General features: G+C 36.4%; 2 protein-coding genes across 2 annotated transcripts; both read left to right on the top strand.

Moving 5' to 3' along the window:
- The first annotated feature begins 1,180 nt into the window (after positions 1-1,180).
- Positions 1,181-2,105, top strand: LOC141403405 (uncharacterized). Its single transcript, XM_073985771.1, has 2 exons — positions 1,181-1,246; positions 1,333-2,105. The coding sequence occupies exons 1-2, from the start codon at positions 1,235-1,237 to the stop codon at positions 2,053-2,055; spliced, it is 735 nt and encodes a 244-aa protein (XP_073841872.1). The 5' UTR covers positions 1,181-1,234; the 3' UTR covers positions 2,056-2,105.
- Positions 2,106-12,202: 10,097 nt separating this feature from the next.
- LOC141402720 (uncharacterized) lies at positions 12,203-12,628 on the top strand. Its single transcript, XM_073984583.1, has one exon. It carries the CDS (start codon positions 12,203-12,205, stop codon positions 12,626-12,628), a length of 426 nt encoding a protein of 141 aa, XP_073840684.1.
- The last annotated feature ends 776 nt before the right edge of the window (positions 12,629-13,404 follow it).

Raw genomic sequence — 13,404 nt, 5'->3', positions numbered from 1 at the left:
TTTCTTTCGGCTACCTGTATTTAACAGTCATAATTTAAAAGATGTTACTCTGCATCTTCTCCGCCAATTGCATTTCCTTAATAAATTAAATAAATTTATTTACTCTCAATTCAGTAGCGTACTCTAACAATTAACACATGTTATTGCCTAGACGTGGTAAATGAACAGCTTATTAACGATTTAGCCTATAGGTAAAAAACAAGTTTGATACCAAAGAAAACAAGTATGAAATGCTTGATAATGGCCTTCTCTGTTCTTGAAAAATGTTTGGCGACCAGTTTTAATCCCCCTTTTTTGAAAATATTGAATTGTATTTTGCAGTATTAGATACAATTGAACTTTAATGATATACAACACCTAAGAATGTCTCGTTGCTACAATTCAAGAATTCTTTTAGGTAGAAAAATACAATAGTAGAAGAAATGTATGTGGGCACATATGTACATGCTAGACTAATCAATTTGCGAAGGGCAATCGCAGTTACAGTGGAACATTATTGCAATAAAGGAGAATTAAGAAAACGGCGTATTTCATGGTGTTTCAAAGGTAGGACAAATTTGAGTTCGGGTTGCGAATTCGTTGGTAAGCAATTATAATATAGACGGAATGGGCACAGAAAGAGTTTATTCTTGTAACGTAAAAGGTCCGGCGTTGTTGAAATAGGGAAACCCAAGATTCAAAGTAAGCCTTAAGTTTTAATGACAGAATGTTTTACTCCTTTAATATTTTGTATTACCTAAACCGGGTGATAATATCATCATCAATTTTCTTGAAAAACTTCAGTCTATATGGTCTAAATGTTTGAAAAAGGAGGTAATTGAAGGTAGTTTCCAGTTTGGGAACTTTGTTTATATGGGATACCGTTGGCTGAGGTCCATATTTATAAAGGAACACTCATTCTTCCCGAGGACTTTCTCTACACAAAAAATCCATCTTGGGGTCTTAATATTTCTTGATTGTACAAACCGTCTGTAAATTATTTTTAATTGTTTCTATTCTCTGTTCTTAACCAAAAAAGTAGCACAACAGATTTGTAGGCTAACGGCCCACTGTCTTATTGTGGCAAAACATTTGGACATTGACACCTCTCGATGACATGACACATGCCATAATTATTGTACCATATTATTGTTGTATAGAACTATATATAGACGATAATTACTTGAGTGTCGCTATCAGTTTCTTATTGGAGTTTCATTGCGTAAATTCAAATTAAGAAATTTAATCATTCAACATGTATAAATTGGTAAATTTCGAATTAAAGTGAATTAATTGAATTATTTAAAAGCAAATATTAAACAAATATAATATGTTCTGTTCTTCTCTTCCTAGATCTTCATTACAGCTGCCTTTGTTGCCTTGGCTCATGGCTATCCTGGCTTGATTGCAGAGGAATTGGTCTTGAGTACAGTGGGTCACAATATCCATGCCATTCCATCAGCCTATAGCAGTCAAAGTCAAACTGTAATCCATGGTAGTTCGAATGTTGTCAGTGACGTTTCTGAATCAGTATCAGCTGTTTCTGTGGATCCCGTTTCAGCCGTAAATGTCAATACTGTAAGTGAACAATTACCCGCAAATTCTGTTGTGGATGTTCCTTCCGAGGCTGAGGTAAGAGAAAACAGCAATTTCGTGTCGAGCGAATCTGCCACACCCAAAGAAGAAGCAAGTGAAACTGCTGAAGTGAAATCATCAGGAGATTCTGCTGAAACCACAACCGTGAAATCTGTACAAGAAGGAGAAGAAGAAGCAACACAGGCCAAAGAAAAATCAGCTGATAATGTAGATGATACTTCTTCTGTTGTCAGTTCCGATTCTGCCACAGTTGATGCTAACGTTCAAACTGTTCCCGTTGCTGCTGCACCTGTTGGTGTTGCTACCCATATTCCATCTGCTTTTGTAACACCCGTTGCCAGCGCAGTTTACACTCCTGCCACCGTTGTTGCTGTACCACCCTCAGAGATTTCTTTCCATGGTACTCCCTTGTTCAAGAGCTTGGCTGCTGCTTCCACATTGCATGCCTATGTTGAGGCACCAATTGCTGTAGTACATTAAAATTCATCAGCTTAAAAAATAAAAATATATAAAAATTTAAAAATAAAAAATATTTTCATCTATTAAAGTGGGATGTATATATTCTGGGTGCCACCGTGGTGCAATGGTATGCACATCCGCTTTGCATACATAAGGTCTTGGGTTCGATTCCCCGGTCAGACAACATCAAAACACTTTTCAACGGTGGCAAAATACCCCTCAGTAATGTTGGCGACATTTCCTGAGTATTTTAGCTATGTAAAACTTCTCTACAAAAGTGGTGTCTTAGACACGCCGTTCGGACTCGGCGATAAACTGTAGGTCCCATATCATTGAGCTAATATGAATCGGGGTGCACTCATTGATATGAGAGAAGTCTCCCTTGTCCCTTATGGAATGTTTGTGGAACAATTATTATTGAATATATGAATATATTGTATATATTCTATTGGAATATTGGTCGGAAATTTTTATGTTGGCTCTTTAATGAAACTATGTCCCAATAATCATATTCCTTTTCAACTATACAACAAAACAAGTAAGAACTTGTTATAACCTCCACCACAAGTTGTATTGAAGTAAAATGGAATAATTAGTTTCCTTTCGTGTATGAAGAAGACTAAATTTCAGCAATTTCGGTAAAACAAAACAAACTATGGGGGCTATTTCAAAACGTCGATCTATACCGACAAATTTCTGACTGACAGTTTTTAGGCTCAAAGAAGACAAAATACCAAATTTCCTATATTTCGGTAAGAGAATGTGGAATGTGGAAAACTAAAAAAATACCGAAAATCAAGAAGTAAGCTTCTATGGGGATATAGGAAGACGTGGACCTATACTTATAATACTCTTCTGGAATATGTTATAACTCTTGGAAAACGAAATAACGAATTTCAGTCATTTCGGTTGGATATTGACGTCACAATCTTCAGTATTACGAAAATCGGGAAGTACCGTTCTATGGGGGTATATCGAAACGTGGATCTATATCGACGAATTTTAGTCAGAAATGGGGCAATATGAAAGCGTGGACCTGTACAGATATATTTCTGGCGAACAGTTGTTTATCACATTGAAGACTAAATACCAAATTTCAGCCATTTTGGTGGAATATTGAAGACACAACCTCCAGAATACGAAAAATCGGGAGGTACTTTTCCATGGGGGCTTAATGAAGGCGTGGACCTATACCGACAAATTTAAAGGAGAAGTTAGAGTACCCCCAATGAAGTCTAAATACCAAATTTCAGCCCTTTCGGTGGAATATTGAGGCCACAACGTTCAAAATACCGAAAATCGGGAGGTACCGTTCTATGGGGGCTATATGAAGGCATGGACCGATACCGACAAAGTCCTGGGGGAAAGTTTTATACCACCAACGTAGACTAAGTACCAAATTACAGCCATATCGGTGTGATAATGAAGTATAAAACCTTCAAAATACCGAAAATCGGGAGGTACCGTTCTATGGGGGCTACATGTTTGTTTTGTGTAATGAAGCTAAAACCTTAAAAATGCCGAAATTCGGGAGGTACCGTTCTATGGGGACTATATGAAGGTGTGGACCATGTTTGTTTTGTGTAATGAAGCTAAAACCTTAAAAATTCCGAAAATCGGGAGATACCGTTCTATGGGGACTATATGAAGGTGTGGACCGATACCGACAAAATTCTGGGGGAAAATTTTATACCCGTAAAGAAGACTACGTACCCAATTTCAGCTATTTTGGTAGGATAATGAAGCTAAAACCTTAAAAATACCGAAAATCGGGAGGTACCGTTTTATGGGGGCTATATCAAAACGTGGACCGATATATCCCATTTTCAATACCAACCATCCTGCAAGTAATAAAAACGTCTGTACCAAAATTTGACTCTCTATCTTTAAAATTGCGAGCTGTATCTTGATTTCAACAGACAGACGGACGGACAGACGGACATGGTCAAATCGACATAGAATTTTATGCAATAGTGCATAAAAAAATAGGAAAAATTAGAACGCAAAATTATGAATGAAAAGTTCAAATAAAAGTTGGCAGCACTTGTTATCGGTAGAGCTTTACGAGTGCTTCTTATTTGTTGCTAACTTAGCGAAAAACATCGTTAAAATATTTCGATGTGCTACAAACGGAATGACAAATTTAATTATACCCTCCATATGGTGGAGGGTATAAAAACATAATATCGCTGTAAAAAGGGTCACTAGGAAAACCTTCGGTAAAAATGTCCAAAGGATTCTCGAACATACCTTTAACCACACAAAAATGTTGAACTTTTGTGTGGGTGGTACCACAAGGACTGGACAGATAGCCCCCAAATTTGAACATAAAATAAGTTTCGACAATATTTAGAGATCCAAAGTTTGAACCGAATCGGTTGCTACGTCTATGAGAAATCGCGCGTACCATGTTAGCGAATATTTTCGAACTTTTGTTGCGGAGGTACCAAAAGGAGTGGACAAATAAGCACCACCTTCGAATTTCATCTAATATTCGAAGAAATATTATAATATCTCGGTTCGAGCTCTCCAACCACTACATAGGGGTTTTTACAACTTTCCACAGTGGATCCACCCATTGGCCAAAAATAAAAAAATGAATGTCAAAATTTTGGTACAACATCTGGCAAAGCTGACAGCTATGACATGGACGTTTTTAAAAATATATTAATTTTTGCTTTATTCGAACGCGATCTTCTTAAGAATAGCTTCAAAAGTCGGAACATTTGACTAATATATTTTGTTGTGAGTACAACCTATATTTTAAGTGCAAGTAAATATATTCAAAATATCGCGAAACTAATACATAGAGCAAAATATTATAGTGGATTTTGAAGGGGGAGGCAATAGCTTAATTTTCAATAAAAAATAGTGTTTTAGCGTATTGTGGAATTCTAGTTAGCTGCATGTTTTCTTAGTGTATTTTGTAATGTCAATCCGATCATATACTTAAATTTGACCTAAGGTTTTAGTCATGATGCCCACCAGTGCCCACCTCGTGAAAAATTTTCCAAAGTAGTTCATAGGTTCAAGATTATTCAGTATTAAAATCAGCTGCCATCTAGTGCCAGACTATAAATGGTGGGCCGCTGACTAAAGCTGCCATAGAAGAGGGTTTCTATGGATATATTAGCGTATAACTCTGTTATCTGACCACGTACATTAACATAATTGGTATCAGTGGCAAGACAAAGAAATCTTCTTCCAAATTTGTCTTACGTTGGCGGTGCGTGCCTTCCACGAAGAACGCTATAAGATCTATATTAACAATTTTACCAATTTTCAAACAAAAATGTTGATTTTTTTAATCCGCTTAATTGGTTGGATTTTATGTTGTTTTCGAGATTGTTTTGTTTCCCCAAGCCTATTTTTGCATCATAAGATAATCGGGATCTTTGTTCATGTCATTTTGTATTAACAGAAAATTCAATTCTTAGCGTATACTCCCTCCAGAGGGGAAAGGGGGGAGAATGTTACGCTCCTGGTCTCTTAAAACTCTCTTCGCAACAACACAAAGCTGTAACCAGCGCATTGGCTTGATATTTACACGGGAAATATTTTTGGCCACTTTCTCTATACAAGTGGATCCACTGTGCTTTCGTGCTATTTTCTCAAGAAGTATGGACTTGCCCCTGAAAAAATTTTTACTGTCGTAATTGAGGCAGCCAATGTAAGCCGCTTTAAAAAAAATCAAAGTGTTTTAAGAGCAGGATTTAAAGTGAATTCATTCGAACTTAAACTAAGTTTGCACAAAATATTACGACGGCCACATTTTGGACCGAATCGGCTGATCCTTTCGAGAGTTATCTTGCGCTCCAACTACTACACACGTGTCATATGGGTTTTTTGTATCTCTCAGGCTATTTTTGCAGGACTTGCCTCTGATGAAACTTGTACCGTCGTATGGGGAGCAATGAATACAAGTTGTTGCAATAAAAATCAAAGCGATTCGAGAGCAGTTCCTAATCTGAACTTATCCGAAATTTTGTGTAGGAGGTACCCGAAGGAATGGACCGATTGAGTACATATTGGAACCTCATCTAAGCCTGGTAGAAATTTCACGATGTGCAAAGTATGGACCAAATCTGTTACTCCCTTCAAAAGTTATCGTGCGCACAAATTTTCCAAACATTTTCGAACTTTTGTGAGGGAGGTATCGAAAGGAGTGGACCCATATAACCCATCTACGAACTTAAACTAAGTTTGGACAAAATATTCCGAAAGCCAAATTTTGGACCGAATCGGTTGATCCGTTCGTGAGTTATCGTGAGAGTGTATTACCCTCGTTAGCATAAATGCTGAGGGTATAAATACTTCCTTGTAAAAAGGACCCCAAAAAGTACCTTCGATAAAAATGACAAAAAAAAAAACTGCACATAAGCGAAAATTTTAAACTTTTGGGGGTGTTGTCTGGCATAGACCTCCTTCCGACTTGATGTATGTATGTTTGGAATAAATTAAGGGTGTCCAAAGTTTGTTTAATTATCGTGCTCAGTAGTCTTTGTAGTTGGTACTGGCAGGGTTTTCGGTCCATTATCTCAGAAAGTATTAAATTACCACCGACAACAATTTTTCCATAGTAAATGGGTCAGCTAGGATAACCTGTTGCAATTTCAAAACCACCCGAGACATCTTCTTAAAACGCACTATTGTGAAAATTTTTGAAATTTTGTGTAAGTTGTACCCGAAGTAGTGGTGCTCGGTGCTCTTGAGCCAGATTTAAAGGGAAGGTGCTTACACCTGGGAAGTTTTTGCGGAAAATATGAATTAGCCAGTCTTGTACATTATTTTCTTTAGTCCCATTTCGATAGGACTTGCGGTTTCCAAGCAAAATCGTGAAAACCTAAAAAACCCTTAAAAATGTCAACTTGAATAGCGATTTATTTTAAAAGCGCTCCGTCGGTTTTTTTTATTGTTCTCATCTATGAACATTGCTGTTTCAGAGCCCACAAAAACATCCAAGGTGTAAGCACCTTCCATTTAAATTTGGTTCAAGAGCACCATGGGACCAATATAGTCCATATTCGAACTTCATATATTTTTGATAGAAGTATTACAATCTATCAAATCGCGAGTTACTATGCGGTCCATTTTAACTAAACTTTGTGGACTTTGGTATATAAGGTGGACCGATTTTTTAGCTAATGTGGCCCGTTTTCAAACTTGATCTTAATTTGGGCAAACTACTACGAGGTGCAGAGTTTGCACCAATTCGGTAGAGAGTTATCGTGCGAACCAGCCAGCTAGACAGACTGAAGGACAAACAGGGGAAATCGCCTTCATATTATCTGAAACCGATTTCGTCCAAATATACTTGGGATCCAAAACCATTATTTTCCTATGAGATCGAATAAAACATGTGTCGTTAGACTGAAGACTGAGTGTAAAACGCCAAATAATTGTGATAGATGGAAGATATTGTTCGAGTGCATTGGATGTACTATCGATGCGGGAAAAAAGCTGCAATCATAAAGAGGCTGTACGAGGGCTCCACGAAAAACGCGTATAAGTAGTCTCCAGCATGATTTATACACTTTTTCATGAGCTCAAACCGATTGTAGAAACACTTTTTCCACTCGATTAAGACACCTCCAAAACATGGTTTTTATACGCTTCAACAGCATCTTCTGGCGATATGCTGGAATCAAATGAAGTCATGCGTCACCAGTCAGGGCTGTACGGCGGATGACCCTTCAATTGTCCGAATCGATGTGTGAGAGCTCGCATAGTAATGATACAGAATGATTCGTGTTCCCTTGTTCGTTTTTCGAATTTCTCAGGCTAAAATGTCAAACTTTCCACAAAAAAAATTTCAAATGGGGCCTGGCAACACGCGACCGATATCTAAAGTAAAGAAGGGAGTGGAAACCTCTTTTCGCAGGAACACAACCTGCTAACTAATTTAACCTTTTTAGCCTCTAAAATCGAAAATAATCTGTAAAAACCATGTGTTGTACATAGTTTTTAGAACTATTGAGATGTATTTATGTTCAATTCCATCACACTGTCCATTTATTTTTGTTCGCAAATAACAGGTCGCATTTGTTAAGTGATTACACTAAAAATTGGGGAAGATAATTTTTAGCCAAAGGAAAAACGTATTGTTTTTGGTGAATATTTTCGCCCGATTTCATATATTTAATGCACCTAACACCCAAATTCTGTCTGTCCATTTTTCATAAATTAGGAAAATGTCACCAAATCCGGACTAAAGTCGGAAAGAAGGGGCTTACATACATATTGCTCATTTACTCAAAGAGTACCACAACTCAAAAAATCAAGTTTCGAGAAAAACGCGTTTTATGTTGTCAATTGAAATTTGACTTCCCAGTTTAAAAAGATTATTATATAAAAAATAAAATAAGTACTTGAAGCATCTTTTGTAAAAAGCTAGCCAGATATCAGTGCTAAATTTCTGTGCAAGATGAAGCATGATTTGGAGTGTTTTAGTGCTTCATAAACTCAAAAAACTTTTTTGTTGATTTATGCCAAAATCCTACGATGTAAGCTGTAACTTTTTATGTTTTATAGATATCAACATGAAAATTTGACACAAGATAAAGAAGAAGTCGTAGAAGAAATAGAAACCATTTTTGAGTTATACCACTCTTTGAGTAAATAAGCGATATGTACATTCAACTTAGCTTCGGTACAAGGATGAAATAAATTACGTAAACAATCACTCAAAAAAGGCTCTATTTGATTGGTACAAAGAAATTGTGTAAAGAAACGATCGCGGTGCTTCAGGCGAGGTTTCTAAGATCGCCATAGACAACTTATCTTGAATCCATGCGTATGAGCCCCAAACAAAACAGCAATCGACGATGAGCCAAATCCAACGAAAATTCTTCATGGAAAAAGCACTTTGAAGAAAATGGTCGCCAGTTTCTTTGGCTAAACTGACCATGTGGCTACTATGCGCCTTGAGGAACATAGGACGGTTAATTTTGAGTGGTACACTACAATTTTTTGCCTGGAGTCTCCTGAGAAATAAGAAAAACGAATTAGAAAAGACGAATCATTGTGCATTATGGCAATGTGAGCTCTCACGCATCTATTCAAAACAGCGCACTATGGGCGAAATCCAAATCTAGGGGGGAAAAATTAATAACTCCTACACTAATTGAGGTAAGCGACTATAATTTGGTGCATGTGTTACTTATTTGTATTGGTATGATTACACTGAGTATGGCGAATATACCTCACCGTTAAAGCATATCGTCCTCGTACCGGTACCTCCGCATATAAGGTATTTTGGGTATTTGGACCATATTTCACTGTTAATTTTTCTGTATTTTTGTATTTAGGATCTTCAGGTGGTATATAAAATTAGTTCTAATGATGGGGGTCTTAGGTCAACGTTTTGGTCTATCCCCGAGATTTTCGTTATTTTGAATGTATTCTTCATATTTTCCAATCAAATTGGCTGTACTTTGGTATTTCGGGTTCTAAGTACACACAAAACCTCCGTACCAAAAATGTTCGACCTAGATCAACGTTTTGATATAGTGCCCATATATAGGTATCTCCAGATATCCAGAATTAAGAAGGTTTTAGCAACATTTTCCAACGAAAAGGCTGCAAATTTTGTTTTCGGGTTTTTAATAGACAAAACATCTACACACCAAACATTACTCACTTAGGTTCACGTTTTGGTATATCCCCCATACAAATGTCCTACTTTATATTACGTATTTTAATGTAAAAATGGGTTTATAAAATTGTTGATAACATGAAAAAAGGCAAAAAGAAGGCATACGAAATTTTGGGAGTAGATACCTCGGAGTATGTAATTTAATATTAAAAAAGTCATGTAGTGTTTCTGTGTGTTTCCCATAAGTTGCACTGTACTTAAACGCTCTAAGTAGAAAAAAATCTGATATAAGTGTTTAAAGATTCTTTCAGAATACACTGTGCAGCACTTTTAAGGTGATCTTGTGCAAACAATTCGAATTGAGGATTTTTGAAAGTACAGACCCAAACGACAAGAAACCCTAGTTGCGTTTTGTTGTGTCAGATCCAACTCGGATTTTATGGCCACATCTAAACATGGTTAAATATTGAGTTTTTAAAGAAATTCGGGGCTATATCTCTGAAACCAATCTTCTTCTGACCTCTGAAGCAAGTTTGTAGATAAGGACAAGAATAGAATATTTGGAGAAATAATGAACTCGAAAAACTACATTTATTGCCTCAAATTTCAAAATATATTAAAAAATACCACAATTTTCATACATTTCGCACCGTATCTCCAAAACCGTTAATTTTTTCTGAATATTTTCTTTTGGAAAAATATTCCCTGGAATGTAATTTACAACTCTTCAGAACATGTCATTGTTGTAAAATGCCTCTATCCCGTTGTTTTCAGTAAATTTTTCAACGACGATTTAATAAAGCTGTCAATAATGTAGTGAAATCCGAAATGCGAGAATAAACTGTTGGTGTGAACTGTGTTTGAAATACGTGTTATAAAAGATATGATGCAAAATACCGCTGAAACAACATGAAGTAAGCATTTTAGAGTTTCAGAATGTTCTAAAGAATTGTTGAGAACTTTATTTGGAAAATTTTTGCAAAAGGTTACTTGGTTCAACTCCCAATGGTTTAGCCGATACTGACCAGAATTTCAGCAATTATGTAAAATTGTCTATATTTTATTGATTTTGATGCCCTAGATGTAGTTTTTCTTATGTGGTTTCTTCAAAAGATAAGTTCTACTAGTTTAGATCTACAATATTGCTAAAGACAGCAAGGCCAAATTCCTATTCGTTTTTGAGATAAAGGTCTGAAAAATGCAAAAAAGTGTAGATTTAGCCCGGTTTAGATGAGGCCATAAAATCCGAATTGGATCTAACAGGACAAAACCCAACTAGGGTTTTTGTAGTCTAAATATGTACTTTCAAAAAATCCATACTAGAAGTTGTTTGCATTTTCAGTGTTGCATAGTGATATTTACAACATCAAATAATGCTACAATTATTTTTTTTAATAAACACTACTTCCAAACTATCTGAAAAAATTAAATTACGGTCATATTTATTTTCATTTTTCTATATTACTTGTCAATATACAAGTCATCAAAAAAAGTCGATTTTATTACTTGCAAAAAAACTTCTGGTAAATGTACCGTTATAACGGCCAATAACCATTAAATGCAATACTGATTGTTATTTTTAGGGCCACCAGTATGTTTGGAAAAAGACTGCATTGATGAATTTTACTTAGCTCTTGGTCAGTTTTCGGACTTTTCCCCGCTATATTTGAATTTCGCCCACAGTGCAGCGTCTTTTTAACCGGACAAAATGTGGAATTAATGGATCATCCGCCGTACAGCCCTGACCCCATGACTTCATTTGATACCCGCAAAGCAAGATAAAAGGCGTGGTCAACGATTTTCGTCGCCAGTAGATGCTGTTGAAGCATTGAAAAACCATGTATTGAAAGTATCAATCGGAGTCAAAAAAGTACTCAATAAATGTATAAACATGCTGGAGACTACTTAACAAAACAGTATAACTATTTTTGATGGTATATGTATATTCGTGTTTTCATTGTTAGACCAGAAACTTTTCTAGTTCCCCTCGTATATGACTTAAGTGACAAGTGCGGCTAAGGATTAGTTAATTTCATTGAATAATAGACTAATCGATCGATGATTCATAGTCTTCAGAAATTGTATTAGTACAATGACAAACTATCACAGAGTTACTCCCCACAAAGATACTTCTAAATTGTAAATTCTATACAAATAAATTTTTAGAATGAATCTAGTTGTCATTTCTCTATAATTTTAAATTCTTATAGGCGAATAAGTTCCGGTAGTTATTGGCAGGTCATTAGTACCCTTTAGAAATTGCAAATCATATTTACTTACCCTACACGTGTTCATACTATTTTATTTCAACAGATTTCCGTCCACTCTGTTAAGAAACATGCATGACCAATAGAGTTAATGTCAATTGTAAGAAAAACATATGCTGAGGAAAGACAGCAACCGGTTTAACGCTCTTCGATCAAGTTCAACATTAAGGCAGCAACTACGCAGCCACTGTTTGATTACCAAAATAATTTTTTGGTATAAAATCAAAATGTTACCCATGGCAAATCATCAGTTTCAATTTCATTCTCATTGTGAAATCAATCAGCTAACCTCCAAACTCCATTCAAAATGTTCAAATTTGTTGCTTTCTTTGCTTTGTTGGCTGTTGCCGCTGCTGCTCCTGGTTTGGTGACCGAAACTCATCATGTTGTCCAACCTGTTGTTACTAAGACTGCCTATGTTGATCACAGTGCCTCCTCAGCTATCACTCATCAAAGTTTCACCAACTTGGAAAGAAAAGTACCTGTAGTCCACACCGTTGCTGCTGCCCCTGTTGTTAAGACTGTTGCCACCCCAGTTGTTCACACCTACGCTGCTGCTCCTGTTGTCAAAACTGTTGCCACTCCTGTGGTCCATACCTATGCTGCTGCTCCCGTAGTCAAGACTGTTGCTACCCCTGTTGTCCACACCTACGCTGCTGCTCCAGTTGTACACACCGCTCCTTTGGTTAAGACTGTTGTTTCCGCTCCTGTTGCCTACACCGCTTTCCATTAAAAGGACTTAAGCGAGATCGCCAATGTTTTATGTTATCTAATGATTTAAATAAATTTTAAATTTTTTATTTAAGAAAATGTCTTTATTCTTGATTATAAACCAGTACCTTGTCTCATATATGGCAAATTTGTCTCCGCATCATAATAAGACTGAACAGGAGACATTCATCCATAAAAAACTAAGCTCACCTATATATAAAAGGGGTGCCAATTTACATATATGAAAGCCTTTACCACAGTGGGTGTACAACGCATGTACATTTATTTCGTCAGGGATTTAGTTGTTTAAAACTAAATTCATTAACAACACATCGTTTAGCCGTTTGTGGGTTAGGTATGAATAAACAGTAAGTTGGTTTTAACTCAAAGGGAAAATCGATGTCGGATTTTTTTGGGCGGCACCCCACAAAATTGTTTAGTTTTGTTAGAATTTTAAAATTGTTAAAGTTTGAGCACAATCGGAATATACTAACACGTGAAGTATCCATAGTAATTTGTACGGGGCCAAAGGCGAATTTTCACGAAATAAAGGGTGGTTAAATTGTAAGGGCCGATGTTGATTTTGAATAAAACACAAACTATTTAGGAAATTATTGTAATTTTATTTTATTATGATATATTGGTATTACTCAATTATGTATGGAACAAAATATCGGCCAAATGGGCGCCGCGAACACGGCGGCACACCTCCATCCGATGGTCCAAATTTTCAATGACCCTGAGGCATAATGGAGGTTCTATGCCGTTAATGTGCCGAATTATCTCATCCTTTAGGTC

This window comes from Musca autumnalis, unplaced genomic scaffold (assembly GCF_047663935.1).
Source record: "Musca autumnalis isolate F117 unplaced genomic scaffold, ASM4766393v1 scaffold_4, whole genome shotgun sequence".
Taxonomy (NCBI): Eukaryota; Metazoa; Arthropoda; class Insecta; order Diptera; family Muscidae; genus Musca; species Musca autumnalis.
Note: the sequence above shows the minus strand (reverse complement) of the source record. Positions and strands in the feature narration are given on the sequence as shown.

Excerpts from the sequence above, each read along its gene's own strand:
- LOC141402720 (XM_073984583.1), top strand. The coding sequence starts at position 12,203 with ATGTTCAAATTTGTTGCTTTCTTTGCTTTGTTGGCTGTTGCCGCTGCT.